General features: G+C 60.5%; 2 protein-coding genes across 6 annotated transcripts in view; one reads left to right on the forward strand and one right to left on the reverse strand.

Annotated features, from left to right (window-relative positions):
• Positions 1-748: 748 nt before the first annotated feature.
• On the reverse strand, positions 749-14,818 carry UQCRH (ubiquinol-cytochrome c reductase hinge protein). Its single transcript, XM_073563948.1, has 4 exons — positions 14,660-14,818; positions 14,558-14,584; positions 6,628-6,789; positions 749-915 (listed from the first exon to the last, which is right to left on the reverse strand). The coding sequence occupies exons 1-4, from the start codon at positions 14,702-14,704 to the stop codon at positions 883-885; spliced, it is 267 nt and encodes an 88-aa protein (XP_073420049.1). The 5' UTR covers positions 14,705-14,818; the 3' UTR covers positions 749-882.
• A 134-nt stretch (positions 14,819-14,952) lies between these two features.
• The window catches only part of LRRC41 (leucine rich repeat containing 41), an 86,761-nt gene continuing 84,246 nt past the window's right edge, over positions 14,953-17,467 (forward strand). Inside the window, exons 1-3 of one of the 5 annotated variants that reach the window (XM_073563943.1) lie at positions 14,953-15,227; positions 15,660-15,746; positions 15,815-15,885. In XM_073563943.1, coding sequence (XP_073420044.1) covers positions 15,125-15,227; positions 15,660-15,746; positions 15,815-15,885 — 261 coding nt within the window. In that variant the 5' untranslated portion in view covers positions 14,953-15,124. Of the gene's footprint in view, positions 15,228-15,642; positions 15,747-15,814; positions 15,886-17,467 lie in introns of those variants that run through there. The other 4 variants (XM_073563942.1, XM_073563944.1, XM_073563945.1 and 1 more) reach the window with 4 other exon arrangements.

Here is a 17,467-nt window from a genome sequence, read left to right on the forward strand (position 1 = left end):
GGACATACCTGTCGGAAGAATAGCTGGGTGAATGGGTATAATTCAGGCTGATCTATGTTCGGACGTCGTCTGACACAGGCCCCACTATGTATTCAGGCAGTTTCATTGCTGGGCTATACCCTAAAGTCTGGAATAACCATCTTGCGCCCCCACGAACACATCAGATCCAAGCAGCAAGCAGAAGGCTCAGGTAGTGTGTGTGTGTGGGGGGGGGGGGGGGGATTACTGCTCTGCTTCTTGCGGCATCAACCTGCAGGTTCTGGTTTATGATCAGGTAGAAGATTGCAGAAGCCCATCATCGGTCAGACCCATGGAGCAGGGGCGCGCCATGCTCAGCTACACGCTGGGGGGAGCACAACAGACAGGACCAAGTCTAACGGCCAGGTAACCTGTACATTCTACTGGCCTAGACAATCCCTTTGGCCGGGATCAGACTTGAAAGTACAATGTGAGAATCTCGCTAGAGCCTCTCGCCTCAATACCTGGCACTGCCGCCGGCATTTGGACCTGAATGTGCGGCTGCATGTAATTCTATGAAACCGCACACTCCGGGGTCCAGAGTGCCGGCGGCTGTGCCGGGTACTTAGAAGAGACTCGCAAGGCTGACCCCGGCCGTCAAAATACTTGCTCCACATACATTTCCAAAAACTCCCATTAGTGGAGACAGTGGGGGAAACATCTGCACAACGGCGAGAAGCGCAGAGAACCAGGAGCCGATCTGCGGAGCAAGAACACAGGACAGACGGGGTAACACTTCAACATCACGTTTATTAACAATGGGGCTCCGTCCTTCAGCGCCTGGTCCGGATCACGGAAGAGAAGCTCAGCAGCAGCGCAAGCAAAGGGTGCAGATGGCACACAGCAGCCTGGGACCACAGGAGGCTACTTCAGGTGCTTGAAGAGTTTATGAGCCACCTGTAGAGAGCAGAGATCAGAGATCAGCAATGGCAGGAGCACGTTCACACCCCGTACTGCATCCATCTGCAGCACCATGTGCTGCCCCCAACCCTCAGCCAACCACCCGGAAGGAGCGCGTTCACACCCCGTACTGCATCCATCTACAGTGCCATGTGCCGCCCCCAACCCTCAGCCAACCACCCGGCAGGAGCACGTTCACACCCCGTACTACATCCATCTACAGTGCCATGTGCCGCCCCCAACCCTCAGCCAACCACCCGGCAGGAGCACGTTCACACCCCGTACTGCATCCATCTACAGTGCCATGTGCCGCCCCCAACCCTCAGCCAACCACCTGGAAGGAGCGCGTTCACACCCCGTACTGCATCCATCTACAGTGCCATGTGCCGCCCCCAACCCTCAGCCAACCACCCGGCAGAAGCACGTTCACACCCCGTACTGCATCCATCTTCAGCACCATGTGCCGCCCCCAACCCTCAGCCAACCACCCGGAAGGAGCGCGTTCACACCCCGTACTGCATCCATCTACAGTGCCATGTGCCGCCCCCAACCCTCAGCCAACCACCCGGCAGGAGCACGTTCACACCCCGTACTGCATCCATCTACAGCGCCATGTGCCGCCCCCAACCCTCAGCCAACCACCCGGCAGGAGCACGTTCACATCCCGTACTGCATCCATCTACAGCGCCATGTGCCGCCCCCAACCCTCAGCCAACCACCCGGCAGGAGCGCGTTCACACCCCGTACTGCATCCATCTACAGCAACATGTCCTGCCCCCAACCCTCAGTTAACCACCCAGAAGGAGCACGTTCACACCCCGTACCGCATCATCTACAGCGCCACGTGCCGCACCGAACTCTCAGCCAACCACCCGGCAGGAGCGAGTTCACACTATGTACTGCATCATTTACAGCGCCACGTGCCGCCCCCAACCCTCAGCCAACCACCCGGCAGGAGCGCGTTCACACCCCGTACTGCATCCATCTACAGCAACATGTCCCGCTCCCAACCCTCAGTTAACCACCCGGAAGGAGCGAGTTCACACCACGTACTGCATCATCTACAGTGCCATGTGCCGCTCCCAACCCTCAGCCAACCACCCGGAAGGAGCGCGTTCACACCACGTACTGCATCCATCAACAGCGCCATGTGCCACCCCCAACCCTCAGCCAACCACCCGGAAGGAGCACGTTCACACCCCGTACTGCATCCATCTACAGTGCCATGTGCCGCCTCCAACCCTCAGCCAACCACCCGGAAGGAGCGTGTTCACACCACGTACTGCATCATCTACAGCACCACGTGCCGCCCCAACCCTCAGCCAACCACCCGGAAGGAGCACGTTCACACCCCGTACTGCATCCATCTACAGTGCCACGTGCCGCCTCCAACCCTCAGCCAACCACCCGGAAGGAGCGCGTTCACACCACGTACTGCATCCATCTACAGCACCACGTGCCGCCCCAACCCTCAGCCAACCACCCGGAAGGAACACGTTCACACCCCGTACTGCATCCATCTACAGTGCCATGTGCCGCCCCCAACCCTCAGCCAACCACCCGGCAGGAGCACGTTCACACCCCGTACTGCATCCATCTACAGCGCCATGTGCCGCCCCCAACCCTCAGCCAACCACCCGGCAGGAGCACGTTCACATCCCGTACTGCATCCATCTACAGCGCCATGTGCCGCCCCCAACCCTCAGCCAACCACCCGGCAGGAGCGCGTTCACACCCCGTACTGCATCCATCTACAGCGCCATGTGCCGCCCCCAACCCTCAGCCAACCACCCGGCAGGAGCGCGTTCACACCCCGCACTGCATCCATCTACAGCAACATGTCCTGCCCCCAACCCTCAGTTAACCACCCGGAAGGAGCACGTTCACACCCCGTACCGCATCATCTACAGCGCCACGTGCCGCACCGAACTCTCAGCCAACCACCCGGCAGGAGCGAGTTCACACTATGTACTGCATCATTTACAGCGCCACGTGCCGCCCCCAACCCTCAGCCAACCACCCGGCAGGAGCGCGTTCACACCCCGTACTGCATCCATCTACAGCAACATGTCCCGCTCCCAACCCTCAGTTAACCACCCGGAAGGAGCGAGTTCACACCACGTACTGCATCATCTACAGTGCCATGTGCCGCTCCCAACCCTCAGCCAACCACCCGGAAGGAGCGCGTTCACACCACGTACTGCATCCATCAACAGCGCCATGTGCCACCCCCAACCCTCAGCCAACCACCCGGAAGGAGCACGTTCACACCCCGTACTGCATCCATCTACAGTGCCATGTGCCGCCTCCAACCCTCAGCCAACCACCCGGAAGGAGCGTGTTCACACCACGTACTGCATCATCTACAGCACCACGTGCCGCCCCAACCCTCAGCCAACCACCCGGAAGGAGCACGTTCACACCCCGTACTGCATCCATCTACAGTGCCACGTGCCGCCTCCAACCCTCAGCCAACCACCCGGAAGGAGCGCGTTCACACCACGTACTGCATCCATCTACAGCACCACGTGCCGCCCCAACCCTCAGCCAACCACCCGGAAGGAACACGTTCACACCCCGTACTGCATCCATCTACAGTGCCATGTGCCGCCTCCAACCCTCAGCCAACCACCCGGAAGGAGCGCGTTCACACCACGTACTGCATCATCTACAGCACCACGTGCCGCCCCAACCCTCAGCCAACCACCCGGAAGGAGCACGTTCACACCCCGTACTGCATCCATCTACAGTGCCATGTGCCGCCTCCAACCCTCAGCCAACCACCCGGAAGGAGCGCGTTCACACCACGTACTGCATCATCTACAGCACCACGTGCCGCCCCAACCCTCAGCCAACCACCCGGAAGGAGCACGTTCACACCCCGTACTGCATCCATCTACAGTGCCATGTGCCGCCTCCAACCCTCAGCCAACCACCCGGAAGGAGCGCGTTCACACCACGTACTGCATCCATCTACAGCACCACGTGCCGCCCCAACCCTCAGCCAACCACCCGGAAGGAGCACATTCACACCCTGTACTGCATCCATCTACAGCACCATGTGCCGCCCCCAACCCTCAGCCAACCACCCGGAAGGAGCGCGTTCACACCCCGTACTGCATCATCTACAGCACCACGTGCCGCCCCAACCCTCAGCCAGCCACCCGGAAGGAGCACGTTCACACCCCGTACTGCATCCATCTACAGTGCCATGTGCCGCCTCCAACCCTCAGCCAACCACCCGGAAGGCGCGCGTTCACACCACGTACTGCATCATCTACAGCACCACGTGCCGCCCCAACCCTCAGCCAACCACCCGGAAGGAGCGCGTTCACACCACGTACTGCATCCATCTACAGCACCACGTGCCGCCCCAACCCTCAGCCAACCACCCGGAAGGAGCGCGTTCACACCACGTGCGGCATTATCTACAGCACCACGTGCCGCCCCCAACCCTCAGCCAACCACCCGGAAGGAGCACGTTCACACCCCGTACTGCATCCATCTACAGTGCCACGTGCCGCCTCCAACCCTCAGCCAACCACCCGGAAGGAGCGCGCTCACACCCCATACTGCATCCATCTACAGCACCATGTGCCGCCTCCAACCCTCAGCCAACCACCCGGAAGGAGCACGTTCACACCCCGTACTGCATCCATCTACAGTGCCACGTGCCGCCCCAACCCTCAGCCAACCACCCGGCAGGAGCACGTTCACACCCCGTACTGCATCCATCTACAGTGCCACGTGCCAGCCCCAACCCTCAGCCAGCCACCCGGAAGGAGCACGTTCACACCCCGTACTGCATCCATCTACAGTGCACGTGCCGCCCCAACCCTCAGCCAACCACCCGGCAGGAGCGCATTCACACCCCGTACTGCATCCATCTACAGCACCATGTGCCGCCCCCAACCCTCATCCAGCCACCCGGAAGGAGCGCGTTCACACCCCGTACTGCATCCATCTACAGCACCATGTGCTGCCCTCAACCAACCACCCAGAAGGAGCGCGCTCACACCCCATACTGCATCCATCTACAGCACCATGTGCCGCCCCCAACCCTCAGCCAACCACCCGGAAGGAGCGCGTTCACACCCCGTACTGCATCCATCTACAGCACCATGTGCCGCCCCAACCCTCAGCCAACCACCCGGAAGGAGCGTGTTCACACCACGTGCGGCATTATCTACAGCACCACGTGCCGCCCCAACCCTCAGCCAACCACCCGGAAGGAGCACGTTCACACCCCGTACTGCATCCATCTACAGTGCCACGTGCCGCCCCAACCCTCAGCCAACCACCCGGAAGGAGCGAGATCACACCCCGTACTGCATCCATCTACAGCGCCACGTGCCGCCCCTCAGCCAACCACCCGGAAGGAGCGAGATCACACCCCGTACTGCATCCATCTACAGCGCCACGTGCTGCCCCTCAGCCAACCACCCGGAAGGAGCGCGTTCACACCACATACTGCATCATCTACAGCGCCATGTGCCACCTCCAACCCTCAGCCAACGACCCAGGAGGGAGCACGTTCACACCACGTACTGCATCATCTACATCAACATGTGCCGCCCCTCAGCCAACCACCCGGAAGGAGCGCGTTCACACCCCGTACTGCATCCATCTACAGCACCATGTGCCGCCCCCAACCCTCATCCAGCCACCCGGAAGGAGCGCGTTCACACCCCGTACTGCATCCATCTACAGCACCATGTGCTGCCCTCAACCAACCACCCAGAAGGAGCGCGCTCACACCCCATACTGCATCCATCTACAGCACCATGTGCCGCCCCCAACCCTCAGCCAACCACCCGGAAGGAGCGCGTTCACACCCCGTACTGCATCCATCTACAGCACCATGTGCCGCCCCAACCCTCAGCCAACCACCCGGAAGGAGCGTGTTCACACCACGTGCGGCATTATCTACAGCACCACGTGCCGCCCCAACCCTCAGCCAACCACCCGGAAGGAGCACGTTCACACCCCGTACTGCATCCATCTACAGTGCCACGTGCCGCCCCAACCCTCAGCCAACCACCCGGAAGGAGCGCGCTCACACCCCATACTGCATCCATCTACAGCACCATGTGCCGCCTCCAACCCTCAGCCAACCACCCGTAAGGAGCGCGCTCACACCCCATACTGCATCCATCTACAGCACCATGTGCCGCCCCCAACCCTCAGCCAGCCTCCCGGAAGGAGCGCGTTCACACCACGTACTGCATCCATCTACAGCGCCATGTGCAGCTCCCAACCCTCAGCCAGCCACCCGGAAGGAGCGCGTTCACACCCCGTACTGCATCATCTACAGCGCCATGTGCCGCCTCCAACCCTCAGCCAACCACACGGAAGGAGCACGTTCACACCACGTACTGCATCCATCTACAGCGCCATGTGCCGCCTCCCTCAGCCAACCACACAGAAGGAGCGCGTTCACACCCCGTACTGCATCACCTACAGCGCCATGTGCTGCCTCCAACCCTCAGCCAACCACCCGGAAGGAGCGCGTTCACACCCCGTACTGCATCATCTACAGCGCCATGTGCCACCTCCAACCCTCAGCCAACCACCCGGAAGGAACGCGCTCACACCACGTACTGCATCCATCTACAGCACCATGTGCCGCATCCAGCCCCCCGGAAGAAGCGCGATCACACCCCGTACTGCATCCATCCACCCCACCGTCACCTCCGCACTGCCACTCACACAGTGATCCCGCGCATGCAAGAAGTCAAACAGCTCCTCCGTGCACTGCTCCTCGGTGTGTGATCGGGAGGTCACTCGCGTCTCGCACATCTCTAGCTGCTCCCGCGCCTTCACGCACTTCTCAGTCTGCTCACAGTGTTCTCGGACCGTGGTCAGCGGATCCTGGGGAGACAAGGAAGACACTGCAGTGACTGCGCAAAGTGCCTGCAAGAAGGCCCGGCGGGGGAACCCCACAGCGACAGACGGGGCCCGGCGGGGGAACCCCACAGCGACAGACGGGGCCCGGCGGGGGAACCCCACAGCGACAGAGGCCGTTGTCCTCCTCCTCCCCCCATGATAGACGCTTTCCTCCTCCTCCCCCCCAGTGATAGAGGCCGCTGTCGTCCTCCTCCTCCTCCCCTCAGTGATAGAGGCCGCTGTCGTCCTCCTCCTCCTCCCCTCAGTGATAGAGGCCGCTCTCCTCCTCCTCCCCTCAGTGATAGAGGCCGCTCTCCTCCTCCTCCCCTCAGTGATAGAGGCCGCTCTCCTCCTCCTCCCCTCAGTGATAGAGGCCGCTCTCCTCCTCCTCCCCTCAGTGATAGAGGCCGCTCTCCTCCTCCTCCCCTCAGTGATAGAGGCCGCTCTCCTCCTCCTCCCCTCAGTGATAGAGGCCGCTCTCCTCCTCCTCCCCTCAGTGATAGAGGCCGCTCTCCTCCTCCTCCCCTCAGTGATAGAGGCCGCTCTCCTCCTCCTCCCCTCAGTGATAGAGGCCGCTCTCCTCCTCCTCCCCTCAGTGATAGAGGCCGCTCTCCTCCTCCCCCCCTCAGTGATAGAGGCCGCTCTCCTCCTCCCCCCCTCAGTGATAGAGGCCGCTCTCCTCCTCCCCTCAGTGATAGAGGCCGCTCTCCTCCTCCCCTCAGTGATAGAGGCCGCTCTCCTCCTCCCCTCAGTGATAGAGGCCGCTCTCCTCCTCCCCTCAGTGATAGAGGCCGCTCTCCTCCTCCCCTCAGTGATAGAGGCCGCTCTCCTCCTCCCCTCAGTGATAGAGGCCGCTCTCCTCCTCCCCTCAGTGATAGAGGCCGCTCTCCTCCTCCTCCCCTCAGTGATAGAGGCCGCTCTCCTCCTCCTCCCCTCAGTGATAGAGGCCGCTCTCCTCCTCCTCCCCTCAGTGATAGAGGCCGCTCTCCTTCTCCCCTCAGTGATAGAGGCCGCTCTCCTTCTCCTCCCCTCAGTGATAGAGGCCGCTCTCCTTCTCCTCCCCTCAGTGATAGAGGCCGCTCTCCTCCTCCTCCCCTCAGTGATAGAGGCCGCTCTCCTCCTCCTCCCCTCAGTGATAGAGGCCGCTCTCCTCCTCCTCCCCTCAGTGATAGAGGCCGCTCTCCTCCTCCTCCCCTCAGTGATAGAGGCCGCTCTCCTCCTCCTCCCCTCAGTGATAGAGGCCGCTCTCCTTCTCCCCTCAGTGATAGAGGCCGCTCTCCTTCTCCCCTCAGTGATAGAGGCCGCTCTCCTCCTCCTCCCCTCAGTGATAGAGGCCGCTCTCCTCCTCCTCCTCCCCTCAGTGATAGAGGCCGCTCTCCTCCTCCTCCCCTCAGTGATAGAGGCCGCTCTCCTCCTCCTCCTCCCCTCAGTGATAGAGGCCGCTCTCCTCCTCCTCCTCCCCTCAGTGATAGAGGCCGCTCTCCTCCTCCCCTCAGTGATAGAGGCCGCTCTCCTCCTCCTCCTCCCCTCAGTGATAGAGGCCGCTCTCCTCCTCCTCCCCTCAGTGATAGAGGCCGCTCTCCTCCTCCTCCTCCCCTCAGTGATAGAGGCCGCTCTCCTCCTCCCCCTCCCCTCAGTGATAGAGGCCGCTCTCCTTCTCCCCTCAGTGATAGAGGCCGCTCTCCTCCTCCTCCCCTCAGTGATAGAGGCCGCTCTCCTTCTCCCCTCAGTGATAGAGGCCGCTCTCCTTCTCCCCTCAGTGATAGAGGCCGCTCTCCTCCTCCCCTCAGTGATAGAGGCCGCTCTCCTCCTCCCCTCAGTGATAGAGGCCGCTCTCCTTCTCCCCTCAGTGATAGAGGCCGCTCTCCTCCTCCCCTCAGTGATAGAGGCCGCTCTCCTCCTCCTCCTGCCCTCAGTGATAGAGGCCGCTCTCCTTCTCCCCTCAGTGATAGAGGCCGCTCTCCTCCTCCTCCCCTCAGTGATAGAGGCCGCTCTCCTCCTCCTCCTCCCCTCAGTGATAGAGGCCGCTCTCCTCCTCCTCCTCCCCTCAGTGATAGAGGCCGCTCTCCTTCTCCCCTCAGTGATAGAGGCCGCTCTCCTCCTCCCCTCAGTGATAGAGGCCGCTCTCCTCCTCCCCTCAGTGATAGAGGCCGCTCTCCTCCTCCTCTCAGTGATAGAGGCCGCTCTCCTCCTCCCCTCAGTGATAGAGGCCGCTCTCCTCCTCCTTCTCCCCTCAGTGATAGAGGCCGCTCTCCTCCTCCCCTCAGTGATAGAGGCCGCTCTCCTCCTCCTCCTCCCCTCAGTGATAGAGGCCGCTCTCCTCCTCCTCCTCCCCTCAGTGATAGAGGCCGCTCTCCTTCTCCCCTCAGTGATAGAGGCCGCTCTCCTCCTCCTCCCCTCAGTGATAGAGGCCGCTCTCCTCCTCCTCCCCTCAGTGATAGAGGCCGCTCTCCTCCTCCTCCCCTCAGTGATAGAGGCCGCTCTCCTCCTCCTCCCCTCAGTGATAGAGGCCGCTCTCCTCCTCCTCCCCTCAGTGATAGAGGCCGCTCTCCTCCTCCTCCTCCCCTCAGTGATAGAGGCCGCTCTCCTCCTCCCCTCAGTGATAGAGGCCGCTCTCCTCCTCCTCCTCCCCTCAGTGATAGAGGCCGCTCTCCTCCTCCCCTCAGTGATAGAGGCCGCTCTCCTCCTCCTCCTCCCCTCAGTGATAGAGGCCGCTCTCCTCCTCCCCTCAGTGATAGAGGCCGCTCTCCTCCTCCTCCTCCCCTCAGTGATAGAGGCCGCTCTCCTCCTCCTCCCCTCAGTGATAGAGGCCGCTCTCCTCCTCCTCCCCTCAGTGATAGAGGCCGCTCTCCTCCTCCTCCCCTCAGTGATAGAGGCCGCTCTCCTTCTCCTCCTCCCCTCAGTGATAGAGGCCGCTCTCCTTCTCCCCTCAGTGATAGAGGCCGCTCTCCTCCTCCCCTCAGTGATAGAGGCCGCTCTCCTCCTCCCCTCAGTGATAGAGGCCGCTCTCCTCCTCCTCCCCTCAGTGATAGAGGCCGCTCTCCTTCTCCCCTCAGTGATAGAGGCCGCTCTCCTTCTCCCCTCAGTGATAGAGGCCGCTCTCCTCCTCCCCTCAGTGATAGAGGCCGCTCTCCTCCTCCCCTCAGTGATAGAGGCCGCTCTCCTCCTCCCCTCAGTGATAGAGGCCGCTCTCCTCCTCCCCTCAGTGATAGAGGCCGCTCTCCTTCTCCCCTCAGTGATAGAGGCCGCTCTCCTCCTCCCCTCAGTGATAGAGGCCGCTCTCCTCCTCCTCCTCCCCTCAGTGATAGAGGCCGCTCTCCTTCTCCCCTCAGTGATAGAGGCCGCTCTCCTCCTCCCCTCAGTGATCGAGGCCGCTCTCCTCCTCCCCTCAGTGATAGAGGCCGCTCTCCTCCTCCTCCTCCCCTCAGTGATAGAGGCCGCTCTCCTCCTCCTCCTCCCCTCAGTGATAGAGGCCGCTCTCCTCCTCCCCTCAGTGATAGAGGCCGCTCTCCTTCTCCCCTCAGTGATAGAGGCCGCTCTCCTCCTCCCCTCAGTGATAGAGGCCGCTCTCCTCCTCCTCCCCTCAGTGATAGAGGCCGCTCTCCTCCTCCCCTCAGTGATAGAGGCCGCTGTCCTCCTCCTCCCCTCAGTGATAGAGGCCGCTGTCCTCCTCCTCCCCTCAGTGATAGAGGCCGCTCTCCTCCTCCCCTCGGTGATAGAGGCCGCTCTCCTCCTCCTCCTCCCCTCGGTGATAGAGGCCGCTCTCCTCCTCCTCCCCTCAGTGATAGAGGCCGCTCTCCTTCTCCCCTCAGTGATACAGGCCGCTCTCCTTCTCCCCTCAGTGATACAGGCCGCTCTCCTCCTCCCCTCAGTGATAGAGGCCGCTCTCCTCCTCCCCTCAGTGATAGAGGCCGCTCTCCTCCTCCCCTCAGTGATAGAGGCCGCTCTCCTTCTCCCCTCAGTGATAGAGGCCGCTCTCCTCCTCCCCTCAGTGATAGAGGCCGCTCTCCTCCTCCTCCTCCCCTCAGTGATAGAGGCCGCTCTCCTCCTCCCCTCAGTGATAGAGGCCGCTCTCCTCCTCCCCTCAGTGATAGAGGCTGCTGTCCTCCTCCTCCCCTCAGTGATAGAGGCCGCTCTCCTCCTCCCCTCAGTGATAGAGGCCGCTCTCCTCCTCCCCTCAGTGATAGAGGCCGCTCTCCTTCTCCCCTCAGTGATAGAGGCCGCTCTCCTCCTCCTCCCCTCAGTGATAGAGGCCGCTCTCCTCCTCCCCTCAGTGATAGAGGCCGCTCTCCTCCTCCTCCCCTCAGTGATAGAGGCCGCTCTCCTTCTCCCCTCAGTGATAGAGGCCGCTCTCCTCCTCCCCTCAGTGATAGAGGCCGCTCTCCTCCTCCCCTCAGTGATAGAGGCCGCTCTCCTCCTCCTCCTCCTGCCCTCAGTGATAGAGGCCGCTCTCCTTCTCCCCTCAGTGATAGAGGCCGCTCTCCTCCTCCCCTCAGTGATAGAGGCCGCTCTCCTCCTCCTCCTCCCCTCAGTGATAGAGGCCGCTCTCCTTCTCCTCCTCCCCTCAGTGATAGAGGCCGCTCTCCTCCTCCTCCCCTCAGTGATAGAGGCCGCTCTCCTTCTCCCCTCAGTGATAGAGGCCGCTCTCCTTCTCCCCTCAGTGATAGAGGCCGCTCTCCTTCTCCCCTCAGTGATAGAGGCCGCTCTCCTCCTCCCCTCAGTGATAGAGGCCGCTCTCCTCCTCCCCTCAGTGATAGAGGCCGCTCTCCTTCTCCCCTCAGTGATAGAGGCCGCTCTCCTCCTCCCCTCAGTGATAGAGGCCGCTCTCCTCCTCCTCCTCCCCTCAGTGATAGAGGCCGCTCTCCTTCTCCCCTCAGTGATAGAGGCCGCTCTCCTCCTCCCCTCAGTGATCGAGGCCGCTCTCCTCCTCCCCTCAGTGATCGAGGCCGCTCTCCTCCTCCTCCCCTCAGTGATAGAGGCCGCTCTCCTCCTCCCCTCAGTGATAGAGGCCGCTCTCCTTCTCCCCTCAGTGATAGAGGCCGCTCTCCTCCTCCCCTCAGTGATAGAGGCCGCTCTCCTCCTCCTCCTCCCCTCAGTGATAGAGGCCGCTGTCCTCCTCCTCCCCTCAGTGATAGAGGCCGCTGTCCTCCTCCTCCCCTCAGTGATAGAGGCCGCTGTCCTCCTCCTCCCCTCAGTGATAGAGGCCGCTGTCCTCCTCCTCCCCTCAGTGATAGAGGCCGCTGTCCTCCTCCTCCCCTCAGTGATAGAGGCCGCTGTCCTCCTCCTCCCCTCAGTGATAGAGGCCGCTGTCCTCCTCCTCCTCCCCTCGGTGATAGAGGCCGCTCTCCTCCTCCTCCTCCCCTCGGTGATAGAGGCCGCTCTCCTCCTCCTCCCCTCAGTGATAGAGGCCGCTCTCCTTCTCCCCTCAGTGATACAGGCCGCTCTCCTTCTCCCCTCAGTGATAGAGGCCGCTCTCCTCCTCCCCTCAGTGATAGAGGCCGCTCTCCTCCTCCCCTCAGTGATAGAGGCCGCTCTCCTTCTCCCCTCAGTGATAGAGGCCGCTCTCCTCCTCCCCTCAGTGATAGAGGCCGCTCTCCTCCTCCCCTCAGTGATAGAGGCCGCTCTCCTCCTCCTCCTCCCCTCAGTGATAGAGGCCGCTCTCCTCCTCCCCTCAGTGATAGAGGCCGCTCTCCTCCTCCCCTCAGTGATAGAGGCCGCTCTCCTCCTCCCCTCAGTGATAGAGGCTGCTGTCCTCCTCCTCCCCTCAGTGATAGAGGCCGCTCTCCTCCTCCCCTCGGTGATAGAGGCCGCTCTCCTCCTCCCCTCGGTGATAGAGGCCGCTCTCCTCCTCCTCCTCCCCTCGGTGATAGAGGCCGCTCTCCTCCTCCTCCCCTCAGTGATAGAGGCCGCTCTCCTTCTCCCCTCAGTGATAGAGGCCGCTCTCCTCCTCCCCTCAGTGATAGAGGCCGCTCTCCTCCTCCCCTCAGTGATAGAGGCCGCTCTCCTCCTCCCCTCAGTGATAGAGGCCGCTCTCCTCCTCCCCTCAGTGATAGAGGCCGCTCTCCTCCTCCCCTCAGTGATAGAGGCCGCTCTCCTTCTCCCCTCAGTGATAGAGGCCGCTCTCCTCCTCCCCTCAGTGATAGAGGCCGCTCTCCTCCTCCCCTCAGTGATAGAGGCCGCTCTCCTCCTCCTCCCCTCAGTGATAGAGGCCGCTCTCCTCCTCCTCCCCTCAGTGATAGAGGCCGCTCTCCTCCTCCTCCCCTCAGTGATAGAGGCCGCTCTCCTCCTCCTCCCCTCAGTGATAGAGGCCGCTCTCCTCCTCCTCCCCTCAGTGATAGAGGCCGCTCTCCTTCTCCCCTCAGTGATAGAGGCCGCTCTCCTCCTCCCCTCAGTGATAGAGGCCGCTCTCCTCCTCCTCCTCCCCTCAGTGATAGAGGCCGCTCTCCTCCTCCCCTCAGTGATAGAGGCCGCTCTCCTCCTCCCCTCAGTGATAGAGGCCGCTCTCCTCCTTCTCCCCTCAGTGATAGAGGCCGCTCTCCTCCTCCCCTCAGTGATAGAGGCCGCTCTCCTCCTCCTCCCCTCAGTGATAGAGGCCGCTCTCCTCCTCCTCCCCTCAGTGATAGAGGCCGCTCTCCTCCTCCTCCCCTCAGTGATAGAGGCCGCTCTCCTTCTCCCCTCAGTGATAGAGGCCGCTCTCCTCCTCCTCCCCTCAGTGATAGAGGCCGCTCTCCTCCTCCCCTCAGTGATAGAGGCCGCTCTCCTCCTCCCCTCAGTGATAGAGGCCGCTCTCCTCCTTCTCCCCTCAGTGATAGAGGCCGCTCTCCTTCTCCCCTCAGTGATAGAGGCCGCTCTCCTCCTTCTCCCCTCAGTGATAGAGGCCGCTCTCCTCCTCCCCTCAGTGATAGAGGCCGCTCTCCTCCTCCTCCCCTCAGTGATAGAGGCCGCTCTCCTCCTCCTCCCCTCAGTGATAGAGGCCGCTCTCCTCCTCCTCCCCTCAGTGATAGAGGCCGCTCTCCTCCTCCTCCCCTCAGTGATAGAGGCCGCTCTCCTTCTCCCCTCAGTGATAGAGGCCGCTCTCCTCCTCCTCCCCTCAGTGATAGAGGCCGCTCTCCTCCTCCCCTCAGTGATAGAGGCCGCTCTCCTCCTCCCCTCAGTGATAGAGGCCGCTCTCCTTCTCCCCTCAGTGATAGAGGCCGCTCTCCTCCTCCTCCCCTCAGTGATAGAGGCCGCTCTCCTCCTCCCCTCAGTGATAGAGGCCGCTCTCCTCCTCCCCTCAGTGATAGAGGCCGCTCTCCTCCTCCCCTCAGTGATAGAGGCCGCTCTCCTTCTCCCCTCAGTGATAGAGGCCGCTCTCCTTCTCCCCTCAGTGATAGAGGCCGCTCTCCTTCTCCCCTCAGTGATAGAGGCCGCTCTCCTCCTCCCCTCAGTGATAGAGGCCGCTCTCCTCCTCCCCTCAGTGATAGAGGCCGCTCTCCTTCTCCCCTCAGTGATAGAGGCCGCTCTCCTCCTCCCCTCAGTGATAGAGGCCGCTCTCCTCCTCCTCCTCCCCTCAGTGATAGAGGCCGCTCTCCTCCTCCCCTCAGTGATAGAGGCCGCTCTCCTTCTCCCCTCAGTGATAGAGGCCGCTCTCCTCCTCCCCTCAGTGATAGAGGCCGCTCTCCTCCTCCTCCCCTCAGTGATAGAGGCCGCTCTCCTCCTCCCCTCAGTGATAGAGGCCGCTCTCCTCCTCCTCCATCCCGGGCTCCGCACTCACCACCAGCTCCTGTTCTTCCTCTTCCTCCTGTAATGACAGAGTTCACCATTACCGGCTGTCAGCGCCATAGCCCGCAGTACCAGCAGCCGCCGCTCCGCTCACCTCCTCGGGCTCCCCGGCCACAACCTTCTGCAGCTCCAGCACCATGATGGCGGCGACCAGAAGGACGACGGGTCAGCGGCCGGAAGTGCTGTCTCAGAGAGCCCGCCGCCCAGAGCCGCCACTGGAAGCTCCGCCCAGTCAAGCTGCTCCGCCCCGCCCAGTTAGGATGCCCCGCCCCGTCAGGCTGCTCCGCCCCGCCAGACGTCATCGCTGCGGCGGCCATGTTTCTGGTGGCTACTCACTATACGAATCTTGTACGTGTGCCGTTCACAACATGTCGGCCACATTGATGGAGCACGTGACCCGCTCATCATTGCGGACACGTCACGTGATTCCGGCAGCCCTTCCCCGCGAAGATGGCGGCGCTGTGACTGGCAGTCTCGGCGGTTTCCTCCCTCTTGACTTGTCCGAGGCTTCTGGTTTCGGTTCCCCGTGACAAAAGCCGCTGAGCGGGGAGCTCAGGCCATGGAGACAGCGCCGGAAGATGCTGGAGGGAGCCCGAGCCTGTTCCTGCTGTCCGCCCGGGCCGTCACCGCCAACATGGAGCTTCTGGAGGAGGACGTGTGGGGTGAGGGGATCCTGAGACTGAGGGGGGATCCTGAGACTGAGGGGGGATCCTGAGACTGAGGGGGGGGATCCTGAGACTGAGGGGGGGGATCCTGAGACTGAGGGGGGGGGATCCTGAGACTGAGGGGGGGGGATCCTGAGACTGAGGGGGGGGGATCCTGAGACTGAGGGGGGATCCTGAGACTGAGGGGGGGGGGGGATCCTGAGACTGAGGGGGGGGGGGGGATCCTGAGACTGAGGGGGGGGGGGGATCCTGAGACTGAGGGGGGGGGGGATCCTGAGACTGAGGGGGGGGGGGGGATCGTGTGACTGAGGGGGTGGGGGATCGTGTGACTGAGGGGGTGGTATCCTGTGACTGAGGAGGATCCTATGGCTGGGGCGGTGGTCGCTGTGATCCTGTGGGCTTCTGATTGCAGTGGTCGTGTATCTGCAGGGCTCCCTACTGTGATCCTCCAGGGTCTCCTCCCGCTGATGAACATCTATTACCTGGAGAGGATCGAGCAGACCGCTGTGCGGAAGGGTGAGTGCTGCCCCACTGAAGCCTTGGCATACAGGGGACGTGTCTGACGCTGTGTTCTCCTCCTCCAGGACTTTCCACACAGTCCACCTGGTGCAAGTTGTGGAATGACATAATGAAAAGTAAACCCTCCAGATTCGGGGTGAGTTCATAGTAACATAGAGAGGATTCAAAAAGATATAAACTGGAGAAGTGGGCAGCAACTAACAGAATGGTTTTTAACAGGGAAAAATGCAAAGTACTACATCTGTGCAATAAAAATGAAAAAAGCATATACAGAATGGGAGGAATAGGGCTAAGCAACAGCACATGTGAAAAAGACGTGTATACTAATAGATCACAGACTGAACACGAGTCAACAGTGTGATGCAGCAGCAAAAAAGGCAAATGCAATTCTAGGATGTATTAACAGAAGCATACAGTCTAGATCACGTGAAGTCATTATTTCCCTCTACTCCTCTTTGGTCAGACCTCATCTGGAATATTGTGTCCAGTTTTGGGCGCCACATTTTAAAAAAGAAAAAGCACACACTGCACCAATTAAAGTGACGACTGAAATGAGTAATTTTTATTGATACAAAAGAGTTATACACAATAAAAACATGATAAAATCACAAAACTCTGGCATCCATGGTACCTAAAATGCATATCAATACAAAAGTGTCATACGTCTAAGTACATATAATGTGAGCATATAGTCCACCGACACTATAGCAGTATCCCTCCCTATTCCCAGGCTCATGAGGACTAAATAACCCTAAACCAAGCCCAGCCCATAGTAAAGCACCACAAACACAAATCCATGTTATATAGTTTTCATGCTAGGACCCTACTAATCCCAGATAGCAAGGAGAAGGGGAAAGAGAAGTCAACTCCACATGTCAGTGGTGCCAGGACACGTAGTAAGGCAAAACAAGATCTAACACTGCCACCAAGACAATAGTCGCAATGGAAATAAAGATACACGGATGCCATACCCAGGACCATTACCCCTCGCGTACCGCCGTAACCTGGACGGCTTCGTCAGGGGGATGTTGCTAACATGCACAGCTGACTGCGCCCACAATTGTATCTTGTATTTTGCACATTTTAAAACAGACATCAACAAACTGGAGCAAGTTCAGAGAAGAGCGACCAGAATGGTGACCGGTCTGCAAACCCTGTCTTATGGGGAAAGGTTGCAGGATTTGGGAATGTTTAGTTTGCAAAAGAGAAGACTGAGAGGAGACTTAATAGCTGTCTACAAATATCTAAAGGGCTGTCACACTGTAGAAGGATCAACTTTATTCTCATTTGCACAAGGAAAGACTAGAAGCAATGGGATGAAACTGAATGGGAGGAGACACAGATTAGATATTAGAAAAAACTTTTTGACAGAGTGATCAATGAGTGGAACAGGCTGCCACGAGTGGTGGTGAGTTCTCCTTCAATGGAAGTCTTCAAACAGAGCCTGGACAGACATCTGACTGGGATGATTTAGTGAATCCTGCTTTGAGCAGGGAGTTGGACCAGATGACCCAGGAGGTCCCTGCCAACTCTACCATTCTATGATCCTCCACAAGACCTTGGTATCGGTTTGTCAGTTGTGTGGTTGGTGATGTCTCCTGTTGTGAGTTCATTTTCACCTTCACCGTCTATGTCTGATGAACTCCCTCTTCTGGTGAAGGAAGGTAGTGAGGCTGATTACCAAACACCTGATCTGGTAGATGATGACTGGGTAACAG

Source organism: Dendrobates tinctorius, unplaced genomic scaffold (genome assembly GCF_039654945.1).
Source record: "Dendrobates tinctorius isolate UK_male_01 unplaced genomic scaffold, ASM3965494v1 ptg000410l, whole genome shotgun sequence".
Lineage (NCBI taxonomy): Eukaryota > Metazoa > Chordata > Amphibia > Anura > Dendrobatidae > Dendrobates > Dendrobates tinctorius.